The sequence below is a fragment of the Oncorhynchus mykiss genome, chromosome 16 (genome assembly GCF_013265735.2).
Source record: "Oncorhynchus mykiss isolate Arlee chromosome 16, USDA_OmykA_1.1, whole genome shotgun sequence".
NCBI classification, from domain to species: domain Eukaryota; kingdom Metazoa; phylum Chordata; class Actinopteri; order Salmoniformes; family Salmonidae; genus Oncorhynchus; species Oncorhynchus mykiss.
Window position 1 is genome coordinate 76,311,409 of NC_048580.1, and position 17,492 is coordinate 76,328,900.

The 17,492-nt window shown below is 43.4% G+C and overlaps 1 protein-coding gene across 2 annotated transcripts in view; it reads left to right on the forward strand.

The window, feature by feature from the left end:
- Positions 1-518: 518 nt before the first annotated feature.
- LOC110491187 (plexin-B3) overlaps positions 519-17,492 on the forward strand; it is a 102,499-nt gene continuing 85,525 nt past the window's right edge. For both annotated transcript variants that reach the window (XM_036947821.1, XM_036947822.1), the window contains exons 1-7: positions 519-644; positions 922-1,090; positions 1,825-1,987; positions 10,259-10,367; positions 12,814-12,925; positions 14,584-14,712; positions 15,840-15,956. In XM_036947821.1, coding sequence (XP_036803716.1) covers positions 935-1,090; positions 1,825-1,987; positions 10,259-10,367; positions 12,814-12,925; positions 14,584-14,712; positions 15,840-15,956 — 786 coding nt within the window. In that variant the 5' untranslated portion in view covers positions 519-644; positions 922-934. The remainder of the gene's footprint in view (positions 645-921; positions 1,091-1,824; positions 1,988-10,258; positions 10,368-12,813; positions 12,926-14,583; positions 14,713-15,839; positions 15,957-17,492) is intronic.

Below are 17,492 nucleotides of genomic sequence, written 5' to 3' on the forward strand. Positions count from 1 at the left end.
TTATCTCCATGTGGATAACAGACCTGATGTCTTTTAGTTCCATGTGGATAATAGACCTGATGTCTCCTCTTTTAGTTCCATGTGGATAATAGACCTGATGTCTTTTAGTTCCATGTGGATAATAGACCTGATGTCTCCTCTTTTAGTTCCATGTGGATAATAGACCTGATGTCTCCTCTTTTATCTCCATGTGGATAACAGACCTGCTTTCTTTTAGTTCCATGTGGATAATAGACCTGATGTCTTTTAGTTCCATGTGGATAATAGACCTGATGTCTTTTAGTTCCATGTGGATAATAGACCTGATGTCTTTTAGTTCCATGTGGATAATAGACCTGATGTCTTTTAGTTCCATGTGGATAATAGACCTGATGTCTTTTAGTTCCATGTGGATAATAGACCTGATGTCTTTTAGTTCCATGTGGATAACAGACCTGATGTATTTTAGTTCCATGTGGATAATTGACCTGGTGTCTTTTGTCTTATCTTGACTTGAGATCTGTAGAGTTGATAATGTAGAGAACTAATCTGTCTCTCTCTCAGGTGTCCAAGGTGTCTGTATCTCAGTGTGAACAACAGCCTGACTGCCAGTCCTGTCTGTCTATCAGAGACCCTCACTGTGGCTGGTGTGTCCTGGAGGGAAGGTACTGTACACCCACACAGAACACATTACAGCATCACCTATCTTATTGGTACCACAGTGGATAAACCAGACCAGAACACAGTCTCTGCTGTCTCCATGGTAATCTGTGTTAACAACCAGACTAGAACACAGTCTCTGCTTTCTCCATGGTAATCTGTGTTAACAACCAGACCAGAACACAGTCTCTGCTGTCTCCATGGTAATCTGTGTTAACAATTAGACCAGAACACAGTCTCTGCTGTCTCCATGGTAATATGTGTTTATTTTCCTTTATTCAGATGTAGTCGTCGAATGGAGTGTAGTCGTGAGGGTCAAGCCAACCACTGGCTGTGGAGCTACCAGCCTGCCAACCAGCCTGCCAACCAGCCTGCCAACCAGCCTGCCAACCAGTGTGTGACTGTCCAGAGCTTGGAGCCTGCCATCCAAAGCAGAGAGGAGGAGACTCAGGTGGGTGAACTGTGGCAGTATAGAAACTCAGGTGGGTGAACTGTGGCAGTATAGTGACTCAGGTGGGTGAACTGTGGCAGTATAGTGACTCAGGTGGGTGAACTGTAGGAGTATAGTGACTCAGGTGGGTGAACTGTGGCAGTATAGTGACTCAGGTGGGTGAACTGTGGCAGTATAGAGACTCAGGTGGGTGAACTGTGGCAGTATAGAGACTCAGGTGGGTGAACTTTGGCAGTATAGTGACTCAGGTGGGTGAACTTTGGCAGTATAGTGACTCAGGTGGGTGAACTGTGGCAGTATAGTGACTCGGGTGGGGGAACTGTGGCAGTATAGTGACTCGGGTGAGGGAACTGTGGCAGTATAGTGACTCGGGTGGGTGAACTGTGGCAGTATAGTAACTCGGGTGGGGGAACTGTGGCAGTATAGTATTGAATAAAGTCGCGGTACTCCAAATATTGTTCCTCTAATTGCTGTTCTTGATTCAGGAAAATCAGTGTCTCATTAAGACCTGACAAACCAGGTAACTTCTCTAGCCAATCAATACAACGATATATCAACTCGTGCCTTGTTTTTACTCAAAATATTTATCAGTGAAATGTCATTCTGGAGTAAAAACATGGCATGAGATGATTACGTAGAAACAGGTTGAGACTGACTGAGAAGAAAAAGGTGCTTTTACTTCAGCTTACTCCAAACATAGTTGAGTTAAAGTTCCTTGTTGTTTCCTCTCCCAGGTTTCTCTTGTTGTGGCCCTGCTGCCCACCCTGTCAGAGGAGGAGGAGTCTCTGTCCTGCTCCTTTGGAACCCTCGCCCCTCAACCAGCTGTCGTTACGGGAACCACCATAACCTGTCAATCACCCCAGCCTGAGCTCCTCCCACCCAGCCCACCAGGAAGTGGTAAGCGGCCATTTTATTTAAAGTTTTATATAAAAATATATCTGTAAATATTTTATTTTTATATATTTGATTATTTTTCCAGGTTAGCCTTGTTGAGATACAATACCATGACAGACTTTAGTCCAAGACAGGCAGGTTATCACATGACTTTTCAGTCACGGCCAGGTGCCACACTTAGACCCCCGGCCTATTGACGGCAAATACATACAGTGCCTTGCGAAAGTATTCGGCCCCCTTGAACTTTGCGACCTTTTGCCACATTTCAGGCTTCAAACATAAAGATATAAAACTGTATTTTCTTGTGAAGAATCAACAACAAGTGGGACACAATCATGAAGTGGAACGACATTTATTGGATATTTCAAACTTTTTTAACAAATCAAAAACTGAAAAATTGGGCGTGCAAAATTATTCAGCCCCCTTAAGTTAATACTTTGTAGCGCCACCTTTTGCTGCGATTACAGCTGTAAGTCGCTTGGGGTATGTCTCTATCAGTTTTGCACATCGAGAGACTGAATTTTTTTCCCATTCCTCCTTGCAAAACAGCTCGAGCTCAGTGAGGTTGGATGGAGAGCATTTGTGAACAGCAGTTTTCAGTTCTTTCCACAGATTCTCGATTGGATTCAGGTCTGGACTTTGACTTGGCCATTCTAACACCTGGATATGTTTATTTTTGAACCATTCCATTGTAGATGTTGCTTTATGTTTTGGATCATTGTCTTGTTGGAAGACAAATCTCCGTCCCAGTCTCAGGTCTTTTGCAGACTCCATCAGGTTTTCTTCCAGAATGGTCCTGTATTTGGCTCCATCCATCTTCCCATCAATTTTAACCATCTTCCCTGTCCCTGCTGAAGAAAAGCAGGACCAAACCATGATGCTACCACCACCATGTTTGACAGTGGGGATGGTGTGTTCAGCTGTGTTGCTTTTACGCCAAACATAAAGTTTTGCATTGTTGCCAAAAAGTTCAATTTTGGTTTCATCTGACCAGAGCACCTTCTTCCACATGTTTGGTGTGTCTCCCAGGTGGCTTGTGGCAAACTTTAAACAACACTTTTTATGGATATCTTTAAGAAATGGCTTTCTTCTTGCCACTCTTCCATAAAGGCCAGATTTGTGCAATATACGACTGATTGTTGTCCTATGGACAGAGTCTCCCACCTCAGCTGTAGATCTCTGCAGTTCATCCAGAGTGATCATGGGCCTCTTGGCTGCATCTCTGATCAGTCTTCTCCTTGTATGAGCTGAAAGTTTAGAGGGACGGCCAGGTCTTGGGAGATTTGCAGTGGTCTGATACTCCTTGCATTTCAATATTATCGCTTGCACAGTGCTCCTTGGGATGTTTAAAGCTTGGGAAATCTTTTTGTATCCAAATCCGGCTTTAAACTTCTTCACAACAGTATCTCGGACCTGCCTGGTGTGTTCCTTGTTCTTCATGATGCTCTCTGCGCTTTTAACGGACCTCTGAGACTATCACAGTGCAGGTGCATTTACACGGAGACTTGATTACACACAGGTGGATTGTATTTATCATCATTAGTCATTTAGGTCAACATTGAATCATTCAGAGATCCTCACTGAACTTCTGGAGAGAGTTTGCTGCACTGAAAGTAAAGGGGCTGAATAATTTTGCACTCCCAATTTTTCAGTTTTTGATTTGTTAAAAAAGTTTGAAAAATCCAATAAAATGTCGTTCCACTTCATTATTGTGTCCCACTTGTTGTTGATTCTTCACAAAAAAATACAGTTTTATATCTTTGTTTGAAGCCTGAAATGTGGCAAAAGGTCGCAAAGTTCAAGGGGGCCGAATACTTTCGCAAGGCACTGTATTGTTCTAGGTATAGATACACTACATGACCAAAAGTATGTGGACAGCTGCTCGTCGAACTTCTCATTCCAAAATCATGGGTATTAATATGGACTTTGTCCCCCCTTTGCTGCTATAACAGCCTCCACTCTTCTGGGAAGGATTCCACTCTTCTGGGAAGGCTTTCCACTAGATGTTGGAACATTGCTGCTATAGCAGCCTCCACTCTTCTGGGAAGGCTTTCCACTAGATGTTGGAACATTGCTGCTATAACAGCCTCCACTCTTCTGGGAAGGCCTTTCCACTAGATGTTGGAACATTGCTGTAGGGACTTGCTTCCCATTCAGACAGAAGAGCATTAGTGAGGTCGGGCACTGATGTTGGGCAATTAGGCCTGGCTTGCCGTTCTGCGTTCCAATTCATCCCAAAGGTGTTCCATGGGGTTGAGGTCAGTGCTCTGTGCAGGCCAGTCAAGTTATTCCACACTGATATCAAAACCAGTTCTGTATGGACCTCGCTTTGTGCACAGGAGCATTATCATGCTGAAACAGGAAAGGGCCTTCCCCAAACTGTTGCTACAGAGTTGGAAGGACAGAATCTTGTAGAATGTCATTGTATGCTGTAGCGTTTAAGCTTTCCCTTCACTGGAACTAAGGGGCCCGAACCATGAAAAACAGCCCCAGACTATTATTCCTCCTCCTCCACCAAACTTTACAGTTGGCACTATGCATTGGGGCAGGTAGCGTTCTTATGGCATCCGCCTTATCCCACATTTGTCCATCGGACTGCCAGATGGTGAAGCGTGATTCATCACTCCAGAGAACGCATTTCCCCTGCTCCAGAGAACAGGTTTCCCCTGCTCCAGAGAACGCGTTTCCCCTGCTCCAGAGAACGCGTTTCCACTGCTCCAGAGAACACGTTTCCACTGCTCCAGAGAACACGTTTCCACTGCTCCAGAGAACACGTTTCCACTGCTCCAGAGAACACGTTTCCACTGCTCCAGAGAACGCGTTTCCACTGCTCCAGAGAACGCGTTTCCACTGCTCCAGAGAACAGGTTTCCACTGCTCCAGAGAACAGGTTTCCACTGCTCCAGAGAACAGGTTTCCCCTGCTCCAGAGAACGCGTTTCCACTGCTCCAGAGAACAGGTTTCCACTGCCCCAGAGAACACGTTTCCACTGCTCCAGAGAACAGGTTTCCACTGCTCCAGAGAACAGGTTTCCACTGCTCCAGAGAACAGGTTTCCACTGCTCCAGAGAACAGGTTTCCACTGCTCCAGAGAACACGTTTCCACTGCTCCAGAGAACACGTTTCCCCTGCTCCAGAGAACGCGTTTCCACTGCTCCAGAGAACACGTTTCCACTGCCCCAGAGAACACGTTTCCCCTGCTCCAGAAAACGCGTTTCCACTGCTCCAGAGAACGCGTTTCCCCTGCTCCAGAGAACGCGTTTCCCCTGCTCCAGAGAACACGTCTCCCCTGCTCCAGAGAACGTGTCACTGGAACTAAACAGTGAACAGTACAAACACTGCAGTTAAAGATGTTGAAATAATGACACAAAGAATAAATACGAAATGTAGAACATTAGCGAGTAAAAAAGAACATGTCGATGTGCACGTAGCTCGTAGCTACGAGGTCATCCGTGATAGTTTGCAAACCCGTGCCGCATCCGTCGAGCGTCAGAGCCGACGTAGTAGGATTTGATCTTAGTCTTGTGTTGACGCTCTGCCTGTTTTGATGGTTCGTCGGAGGTCGTAGCGTGATTTATAATTAGTGTCCTGCTCCTTAAAAGCGGCAGCAGTCTTTATGCTTTATGCTGCGGATGTTGCCTGTAATCCATGGCCTCTGGTTGGGGTATGTACGTTCGTACGGTCACTGTGGGAACGACGTCAACTGACATATTAACGAAGCCAGTGATTGATGTGGTGTACTTGGATGAATCGCGGAAACATATTCCAGTCTGTGTGAAACAGTCCTGTAGCTTAGCAACCGCTTCCTCGGACCACTTCTGTATGAAGCGCGTCACTGGTACTTCCTGTTTGACTTTTTGCATGTAAGCAGGTAGCAAGAAGATAGAGTTATGGTCTGATTGGCCAAATGGAGGTTAAATTTAAAGGCAATGCTACCAGGATACTATTTGAGCGTATGTAAACTTCTGACCCACTGGGAGTGTGATGAAAGAAATAAAAGCTGAAATAAATTACTCTCTCTACTATTATTCTGACATTTCACATTCTTAAAATAAAGTGGTGATCCTAACTGACCTAAGACAGGGAATTTTTACTAGGATTAAATGTCAGAAATTGTGAAAAACTGAGTTTAAATGTATTTGGCTAAGGTGTATGTAAACTTCCGACTTCAACTGTGTGTGTATGTATATGTGTGTATGTATGTATATACAGTGGGGCAGAAAATATTTAGTCAGCCACCAATTGTGCAAGTTCTCCACTTAAAAATATGAGAGAGGCCTGTAATTTTAGCTACATAGCTACACTTCAACTATGACAGACAAAATGAGAAAAAAAATCCAGAAAATCACATAGTAGGATTTTTAATGAATTTATTTGCAAATTATGGTGGAAAATAAATATTTGGTCACCTACAAACAAGCAAGATTTCTGGCTCTCACAGACCTGTAACTTCTTCTTGAAGAGGCTCTTCTGTCCTCCACTCGTTACCTGTATTAATGGCACCTGTTTGATCTTGTTATCAGTATAAAAGACACCTGTCCACAACCACAAACAGTCACACTCCACTATGGCCAAGACCAAAGAGCTGTCAAAGGACACCAGAAGAAGTTACGTATTTTTTCTCATTTTGTCTGTCATAGTTGATGAAAATGACAGGTCTCTCTCATCTTTTTAAGTGGGAGAACTTGCACAGTTGGTGGCTGACTAAATACTTTTCTGCCCCACTGTATGTGTGTGTGTATGTATATATATATATATATAAATGTGTGTATGTGATATATATATATACATATTCACATATTCAAGCATTCATGACATTACCCTGAAGAAGGATATATATATATATACAGTGTGTGTGTGTGTGTGTGTGTGTGTGTGTGTGTGTGTATGTATGTATGTATGTATGTATGTATGTATATATATATATATATATCCTTCTTCAGGGTAATGTCATGAATGCTTGAAGCAGGTTATGTTGACTATAGTGAGGGCTGTGTCATAATTGCTAGGTTGACCAAAATTAATTGAGTGAAACTGTTAAAAGACAATCGCCCACAGCATATTGAATATATTATGCCATTGTATGTTGATGCTAATGCTAACATTATTGTTTCATTTCATTCATCACCTATATATTTAAATATTTCCAATAGCAACAACATCGATGTAATCTTTTGGTTCAACCATAATGCATAATAAGCATCATCAACAGTCAACAGTCAATATTCAGACCACTAGGGGTCAATGTTTTTAGGAAGGATATCCAGTAAGCCTCCCTTTGTAGTAGAAGGATCTTGATGTTACCTCCTCTCCTTGGTGGAGCAACAAGCTCAACGCCTGTGTATTTGAGGGAGGAGGAGATGGGATGGTTAGCTTCAACAAAGTGAGCTGCTACTGGACAGTCAATGTTCTCACACCTGATTGAGCTGCATTTTCAGCTATGCGTTGTTTTAGTTGTCTTTTCGTTTGTCCTACGTAGGCTTTTTCCACATGAACAGGTGATGAGATAGATTACTCCCCGGGTCTTGCATGAGGTGATGCCTCTAACGGGGATCTTTCGACCTGTATGTGGGTGTCTGAAGAAGGATGTTTTTATAGAGCTATTACACTGTGCGCATGAGACACGTTTGTAGTTCACCATTTGGGATAGGGAGTCAAGTGTCTTGAGTGGTTTCAGGGGGCAGATCTCACCAAGGTATCTCCAATATTGCGACCGTGCTAACAAGACCACCAGTCGGAAGGCTCCTTGAAGAGGCAATTTCTTTGACTGATTACAGAATATACCATTTATTTTTCAGGATCATTTGGTGCAGAACTCTTTGGTTTAGTTTTTAGATGGGTTTTTCTCACCGATGTTTTCATCATTGCAGCATTGAGTTATGTCCTTGAAGTCTATTTTTCGTAACATTGCCGTCAAAATCTGGACTGGTGTCCACAGATTTGCATAACTGCCTGTATGCTAGACCATTCTTACTTAAGAAAGTTAAGATCAGCGTAAAGAAAAAAAAACAACACAAAATTAGCAGACTAGGTCAGAAAGCAACGGCAGCTGTCCACTGCAGAGCCATCTTTCATCCCAAACGGCTAATCACATTCATCATATGATCATTTATTTTCTCAATACAGAAATCATTGAATTTCAGGCAGAGGGTAAAGTGCTTCTTTGTTGATGTCACTGTGAGATCAGTTTCTGAGCCTGACTACACTGATGAGGGAGGTACACGCCCCTCTGATGCGGGAGGTACACGCCCCTCTGATGCGGGAGGTACACGCCCCTCTGATGAGGGAGGTACACGCCCCTCTGATGAGGGAGGTACACGCCCCTCTGATGAGGGAGGTACACGCCCCTCTGATGCAGGAGGTACACGCCCCTCTGATGCAGGAGGTACACGCCCCTCTGATGCGGGAGGTACACGCCCCTCTGATGCGGGAGGTACACGCCCCTCTGATGCGGGAGGTACACGCCCCTCTGATGCGGGAGGTACACGCCCCTCTGATGCGGGAGGTACACGCCACTCTGATGCGGGAGGTACACGCCCCTCTGATGCGGGAGGTACACGCCCCTCTGATGCGGGAGGTACACGCCCCTCTAATGCGGGAGGTACACGCCCCACTGATGCGGGAGGTACACGCCCCTCTGATGCGGGAGGTACACGCCCCTCTGATGCGGGAGGTACACGCCCCTCTGATGCGGGAGGTACACGCCTCTCTGTGAACAGTAGCCCTATTATAAAGAGAACTGGGATTGTTATTCATTCTTTATCGTTATTTTTTTCTGTCCAGCATCGAAACAAGTCGGATGTGTGATACAGTGCCTTGGGAAGGGAATTCAGACCCCTTGACTTTTTCCACGTTTTGTTAGGTTACAGCCTTATTCTAAAATGGATTAAACAGTTTTGTTTTCCTCATTAATCGATACACATTACCCCATAATAGCAAAGCAAAAACACGTTTTAGACATTTTTGCCAAGGTATTTTAAAAATAATTCAGAGACTTGTCCCAAAGCCACTCCTGCTTTGTCTTGGCTGTGTGCTTGGGGTCGTTGTCCTATTGGAAGGGGAACCTTCGCCTCAGTCTGAGGTCCTGAGCACTCTGGAGAAGGTTTTCATCAAGGAACTCTCTGTTCTTTACTTCGTTCATCTTTCCCTCGATCCTGACTAGTCTCTCAGTCCCTGCTACTGAAAAACATCCCCACAGCATGATGCTGCCACTACCATGCTTCACCGTAGGGATGCTGCCACTACCATGCTTCACCGTAGGGATGCTGCCACCACCATGCTTCACCGTAGTGACGCTGCCACCACCATGCTTCACCGTAGTGATGCTGCCACCACCATGCTTCACCGTAGTGATGCTGCCACCACCATGCTTCACTGTAGGGATGGTACCAGGTTTCTTCCAGACGTGGCACTTAGCATTCAGGCCAAAGAGTTCAATCTTGGTTTCATCAGACCAGAGAATCTTGTTTCTCATGGTCTGAGGGTCCTTTAGGTGCCTTTTGGCAAACTCCAAGTGGGCTGTCATGTGCCTTTTACTGAGGAGCGGCTTCCATCTGACCACTCTACCATAAAGGCCTGATTGGTGAAGAGCTGCAGAGATGGTTGTCCTTCTGGAAGGTTCTCCCATCTCCACAGAGGAAGTCTAGATCTCTGCCAGAGTGAACATTGGGTTCACAATGAGTTCTTGGTTACCCCGATTGTTCAGTTTGGCCGAGCGGCCAGCTCTAGGAACCTAGAGTCTTGGTGGTTCCAAACTTCTTCCATTTAAGAATGATGGAGGTCACTGTGTTGTTGGGGACCTTCAATGCTGCAGAAATGTTTTGGTACCCTTCCCCAGATCTCAGCCTCGACACAATCCTGTCTCGGAGCTCTACGGACATTTCCTTCAACCTCATGTCTTGGTTTTTGCTCTGACATGCACTGTCAACTGTAGGACCTTATATAGACAGGTGTGTGCCTTTCCAAATCATGTCCAATCAATTGAATTTAACACAGGTGAACTCCAATCAAGTTGTAGAAACATCTCAAGGATGATCAATGGAAACAGGAAACACCTGAACGCAATTTCAAGTCTCACAGCGAAGGGTCTGAATACTTATGTAAATAAGTTTCTTTTTTTTTTTTTATACATTTGCTCACTTTTTTAAATACCTATTTTCGCTTTGTCATTATGGGGTATTGTGTGTAGATTGCATTCAATCCATTTTTAGAATAAGGCTGTAACGTAACAAAGTGGAAAAAGTTTCTGAATGTTAACGTGTCTCCTGTCCCTGTAGACCACGTGTCCCTACGTGTGTCTGTGGTGTTCAGAGACGTGACCATCTCTAGCAGTGACATCATCTTCTACGACTGTCGAGCTGTGGGGCGACTCAACACCACCTCCCCGTAAGAGATACACACACACACATACACACCGTACACATACACACACACCGTACACATACACACACACCGTACACACACACACACCGTACACACACGTGTTTTCAACGTGTTGTTGTTGATATAGGGTCAATGTGTTCTGTTGTTGTTGATATAGGGTCAACGTGTTCTGTTGTTGATATAGGGTCAATATGTGTTGTTGTTGATATAGGGCCAATATGTGTTGTTGTTGATATAGGGTCAATATGTGGTGTTGTTGATATAAGGTCAATGTGTTCTGTTGTTGATATAGGGTCAATGTGTTTTGTTGTTGTTGATATAGGGTCAGTGTGTTGTTGTTGTTGATATAGGGTCAATGTGTTTTGTTGTTGTTGATATAGGGTCAGTGTGTTTTGTTGTTGTTGATATAGGGTCAATGTGTTCTGTTGTTGATATAGGGTCAATGTGTTCTGTTGATATAGGGTCAGTGTGTTTTGTTGTTGATGTAGGGTCAGTGTGTTGTTGTTGTTGATATAGGGTCAATGTGTTTTGTTGTTGTTGATATAGGGTCAATGTGTTTTGTTGTTGTTGATATAGGGTCAATGTGTTCTGTTGTTGATATAGGGTCAATGTGTTCTGTTGTTGATATAGGGTCAATGTGTTCTGTTGTTGATATAGGGTCAATGTGTGTTGTTGTTGATATAGGGTCAATGTGTGTTGTTGTTGATATAGGGTCAATGTGTTCTGTTGTTGATATAGGGTCAATGTGTGTTGTTGTTGATATAGGGTCAATATGTGGTGTTGTTGATATAAGGTCAATGTGTTCTGTTGTTGATATAGGGTCAATGTGTTTTGTTGTTGATATAGGGTCAGTGTGTTGTTGTTGTTGATATAGGGTCAATGTGTTTTGTTGTTGATATAGGGTCAACGTGTTTTGTTGTTGTTGATATAGGGTCAATGTGTTCTGATGATATAGGGTCTATGTGTTTTGTTGTTGTTGATATAGGGTCAACGTGTTCTGTTGTTGTTGATATAGGGTCAATGTGTTTTGTTGTTGATATAGGGTCAATGTGTTCTGTTGTTGATATAGGGTCAATGTGTTCTGTTGTTGATATAGGGTCAATGTGTTCTGTTGTTGATATAGGGTCAATGTGTGTTGTTGTTGATATAGGGTCAATGTGTTCTGTTGTTGATATAGGGTCAATGTGTGTTGTTGTTGATATAGGGTCAATGTGTTCTGTTGTTGATATAGGGTCAATGTGTTCTGATGATATAGGGTCAATGTGTTTTGTTGTTGTTGATATAGGGTCAATGTGTTTTGTTGTTGTTGATATAGGGTCAATGTGTTTTGTTGTTGTTGATATAGGGTCAAAGTGTGTTGTTGTTGTTGATATAGGGTCAATGTGTTCTGTTGTTGATATAGGGTCAATGTGTTCTGATGATATAGGGTCAATGTGTTTTGTTGTTGTTGATATAGGGTCAATGTGTTTTGTTGTTGTTGATATAGGGTCAACGTGTTCTGTTGTTGATATAGGGTCAATGTGTTTTGTTGTTGTTGATATAGGGTCAATGTGTTTTGTTGTTGTTGATATAGGGTCAATGTGTTTTGTTGTTGTTGATATAGGGTCAATGTGTTCTGTTGTTGTTGATATAGGGTCAACGTGTTCTGTTGTTGATATAGGTTGTTGATATAGGGTCAATGTGTTCTGATGATATAGGGTCTATGTGTTTTGTTGTTGTTGATATAGGGTCAATGTGTTCTGTTGTTGTTGATATAGGGTCAATGTGTTTTGTTGTTGATATAGGGTCAATGTGTTCTGTTGTTGATATAGGGTCAATGTGTTTTGATGATATAGGGTCAATGTGTTTTGTTGTTGTTGATATAGGGTCTATGTGTTTTGTTGTTGTTGATATAGGGTCAATGTGTTTTGTTGTTGTTGATATAGGGTCAATGTGTTTTGTTGTTGTTGATATAGGGTCAATGTGTTCTGTTGTTGATATAGGGTCAATGTGTTTTGTTGTTGTTGATATAGGGTCAATGTGTTCTGTTGTTGTTGATATAGGGTCAATGTGTTTTGTTGTTGATATAGGGTCAATGTGTTCTGTTGTTGATATAGGGTCAATGTGTTTTGTTGTTGATATAGGGTCTATGTGTTTTTCATGTCAGCAATCACCTTTTCAAGATGTATAACTTTTTTTAAATACAGAAATACTGGCGGTATATTGCGTTTTGCATGATATGTTAGACCCATGCAGTATCTAAATCCATATGTTAGACCCATACAGTATCTAAATCCATATGTTAGACCCATACAGTATCTAAATCTGTATATTAGACCCCATACAGTATCTAAATATGTATATTAGACCTCATACAGTATATAAATCTGTATATTAGACCCATACAGTATCTAAATCTGTATATTAGACCCCATACAGTACCTAAATCCATATGTCTCTCTGTGTTTAGGTGTATGGCTTGTGTGGGCAGTGTGTGGCCATGCAACTGGTGTGTCCTGGGTGGGCTGTGTACCCACAACAACAGCAGCTGTCCCAGGCAGCACACCATACACAACTCACTGGTAAGACAACCCAGACCGTATCTACCAGGCCTTAGTAACAACCCAGACCCTATCTACCAGGCCTTAGTAACAACTCTGTGGTTAAGACAACCCCAGACCCTATCTACCAGGCCTTAGTAACAACCCCAGACCCTGTCTACTAGGCCTTAGTAACAACTCTGTGGATAAGACAACCCCTGACCCTATCTACCAGGCCTTAGTAACAACTCTGTGGTTAAGACAACCCCAGACCCTATCTACCAGGCCTTAGTAACAACTCTGTGGGTAAGACAACCCCAGACCCTATCTACCAGGCCTTAGTAACAACCCCAGACCCTCTCTACCAGGCCTTAGTAACAACCCCAGACCCTATCCACCAGGCCTTAGTAACAACGCTGTGGTTAAGACAACCCCAGACCCTATCTACCAGGCCTTAGTAACAATGCTGTGGTTAAGACAACCCCAGACCCTATCCACCAGGCCTTAGTAACAACGCTGTGGTTAAGACAACCCCAGACCCTATCTACCAGGCCTTAGTAACAACGCTGTGGTTAAGACAACCCCAGACCCTGTCTACCAGGCCTTAGTAACAACTCTGTGGTTAAGACAACCCCAGACCCTATCTACCAGGCCTTAGTAACAACTCTGTGGGTAAGACAACCCCAGACCCTAGTAACAACCCCAGACCCTGTCTACCAGGCCTTAGTAACACCTCTGTGGGTAAGACAACCCCAGACCCTATCTACCAGGCCTTAGTAACAACTCTGTGGGTAAGACAACCCCAGACCCTAGTAACAACCCCAGACCCTGTCTACCAGGCCTTAGTAACAACTCTGTGGGTAAGACAACCCCAGACCCTAGTAACAACCCCAGACCCTGTCTACCAGGCCTTAGTAACAACCCCAGACCCTGTCTACCAGGCCTTAGTAACAACCCCAGACCCTGTCTACCAGGCCTTAGTAACAACCCCAGACCCTGTCTACCAGGCCTTAGTAACAACTCTGTGGGTAAGACAACCCCAGACCCTAGTAACAACCCCAGACCCTGTCTACCAGGCCTTAGTAACAACCCCAGACCCTGTCTACCAGGCCTTAGTAACAACCCCAGACCCTGTCTACCAGGCCTTAGTAACAACCCCAGACCCTGTCTACCAGGCCTTAGTAACAACCCCAGACCCTGTCTACCAGGCCTTAGTAACAACCCCAGACCCTGTCTACCAGGCCTTAGTAACAACCCCAGACCCTGTCTACCAGGCCTTAGTAACAACCCCAGACCCTGTCTACCAGGCCTTAGTAACAACCCCAGACCCTGTCTACCAGGCCTTAGTAACAACCCCAGACCCTGTCTACCAGGCCTTAGTAACAACCCCAGACCCTGTCTACCAGGCCTTAGTAACAACCCCAGACCCTGTCTACCAGGCCTTAGTAACAACCCCAGACCCTGTCTACCAGGCCTTAGTAACAACCCCAGACCCTGTCTACCAGGCCTTAGTAACAACCCCAGACCCTGTCTACCAGGCCTTAGTAACAACCCCAGACCCTGTCTACCAGGCCTTAGTAACAACTCTGTCCTCTCTGCACTTTGACTGAACATTGATTGTTGTTTTCTACACACAGCCTCTCCTTCTCTCCATTTTGTGCCGTTCCGTTCCAATCTAATATCCCCCCTGCCACCACTAGGAGCAGCAGTTGGAGCCGCGGGGTGCAGACTCGTGTCCCTTTGTGTGGGCTCTACAGAGTTCTCCTCTGGTCCCCATGGGCTTCCTGTCCCCTCTGACCCTACTGGGCAGGAACCTGGACGTGTTTCAGGTATGTTTTTACTATACATGTGGGCAAAGATAACGCCACATTCAGGGTTTATAAGTAGGTGATCAATCAATAAATATTTTCATGAAACATTTAGAATAATCTGTACTGTCTGGTTAATCTAGGGGGGGGGGGGTTACTAAAACATTTAGAATAATCTGTACTGTCTGGTTAATCTAGGGGGGGGGGGTTACTAAAACATTTAGAATAATCTGTACTGTCTGGTTAATCTAGGGGGGTTACTGAAACATTTAGAATAATCTGTACTGTCTGGTTAATCTAGGGGGGGGGGGGTTACTGAAACATTTAGAATAATCTGTACTGTCTGGTTAATCTAGGGGGGTTACTGAAACATTTAGAATAATCTGTACTGTCTGGTTAATCTAGGGGGGGGGGGGTTACTAAAACATTTAGAATAATCTGTACTGTCTGGTTAATCTAGGGGGGGGGGGGGGGGGTTACTAAAACATTTAGAATAATCTGTACTGTCTGGTTAATCTAGGGGGGTTACTAAAACATTTAGAATAATCTGTACTGTCTGGTTAATCTAGGGGGTTACTGAAACATTTAGAATAATCTGTACTGTCTGGTTAATCTAGGGGGTTACTAAAACATTTAGAATAATCTGTACTGTCTGGTTAATCTAGGGGGGTTACTAAAACATTTAGAATAATCTGTACTGTCTGGTTAATCTAGGGGAGTTTCTAAAACATTTAGAATAATCTGTACTGTCTGGTTAATCTAGGAGGGGTGGGGGGTTACTAAAACATTTAGAATAATCTGTACCGTCTGGTTAATCTAGGGGGGGTTACTGAAACAATTAGAGTAATCTGTACTGTCTGGTTAATCTAGGGGGGTTACTGAAACATTTAGAATAATCTGTACTGTCTGGTTAATCTAGGGGAGTTTACTGAAACATTTAGAATAATCTGTACTGTCTGGTTAATCTAGGGGTACTGAAACATTTAGAATAATCTGTACTGTCTGGTTAATCTAGGGGGGGGGGGGGTTACTAAAACATTTAGAATAATCTGTACTGTCTGGTTAATCTAGGGGGTTACTAAAACATTTAGAATAATCTGTACTGTCTGGTGTATCTGAGACAGAGACAGGTGTGTTGTCATCTTCAGGGTGAGGAACAGTATACCTGTGTGGTGGTCGTTGTGGGGGAGGAGCTTAAACTGAACGCCATTCTGAAGAAAGACCCAGAAACCAAGGTCACCACCTTTACATGCTCTGTCCACCAGGTATTTAAACACAAACCCTGACACACACACACACACACACACACACATTTAAACACAAACCCTGACACCCACAGACACACACACACACACACACACACACACACACACACACACACATTTAAACACAAACCCTGACACCCACACACACACACACACACACACACACACACACACACACATTTAAACACAAACCCTGACACACACACACACACACACACACACACTTAACTTCTTAGTGATCCCTTCGCTCGCCAATCCTGTTAACGGGATTGATTTGACAGCACCCAGTGAAATTGCAGCGCTCCAAATTCAAAAACAGAAATACTCATAATAATAATAATTAAAAAATCATACAAGTGTTAAACACCTGTTTAAAGATGAACTTCCAGCCACAGTGTCAGGTTTCAAAAAGGCTTTATGGCGAAAGCAAACCATACTATAATCTGAGGACCCCATCAAACAAACACATGACAACTATATTTCAACCCGCCAGGCGCGACACTCAGAAATAACGTGCCTTTCCTTTGAAGATCTTCTGTTGGCACTCCAATATGTCCCATAAACATCACAAATGGTCATTTTGTTCGATAAATTCTGTTGTTATATATCCAAAATGTCCATTTATTTGGCGCGTATGATTCAGAAAATACACCGGTTCCAACTCGCCCAACATGACTACACATTATCTAATAAATTACCGGTAAACTTTGTCCAAACATTTCAAACAACTTTCCTAATCCAACTTTAGGTGTTTTTACACGTAAATAATCTATACAATTTGAGACGGAATAAACTGTGTTTAATACTGGACGAAAATAAAGTGGAGCGTGCTTTCAGGTCGTGCACCCCAACAGTACACTAGACTTGACACTCAGACTGAACAGCCCTGCTTCTTCATTTCTCAAAGGAAAAACATCAACCAATTTCTAAAGACTGTTGACATCTAGTGGAAGCCATAGGAACTGCAAGCAAGTGCCTTAGAAATGTAGATCCTCATAGAAACCCATTAAAAAGAGAGTGACCTTAAAAAAAAAAAAAAATCCTGGATGGTTTGTCCTCGGGGTTTCACCTGCCAAATAAGTTCTGTTATACTCACAGACATGGTTTTAGAAACTTCGGAGTGTTTTCTATCCAAGTCTACCAATCATATGCATATCCTTGCTTCTGGGCCTGAGTAGCAGGCAGTTTACTTTGGGCACGTTTTTCATCCGGACATGAAAATACTGCCCCCCCTAGCCTTAAGAAGTTTTTAAACACAAAACTATGACACAAAACTATGAAATAACACATATGGAATCATGTAGTCAACAAATCAAAATGTATTTTATATTTGAAATTCTTCAAATAGCCACCCTTTGCCTCGATGCACACTCTTGGCATTCTCTCAACCAGCTTAATGTAGTAGTCACCTGGAATGCATTTCAATTAACAGGTGTGCCTTGTTAAAAGTACATTTGTGGAATTTCTTTCCTCCTTATTGCATTTGAGCCAATCAGTTGTGTTGTGACAAGGTAGGGGTGGTATACAGAAGAGAGC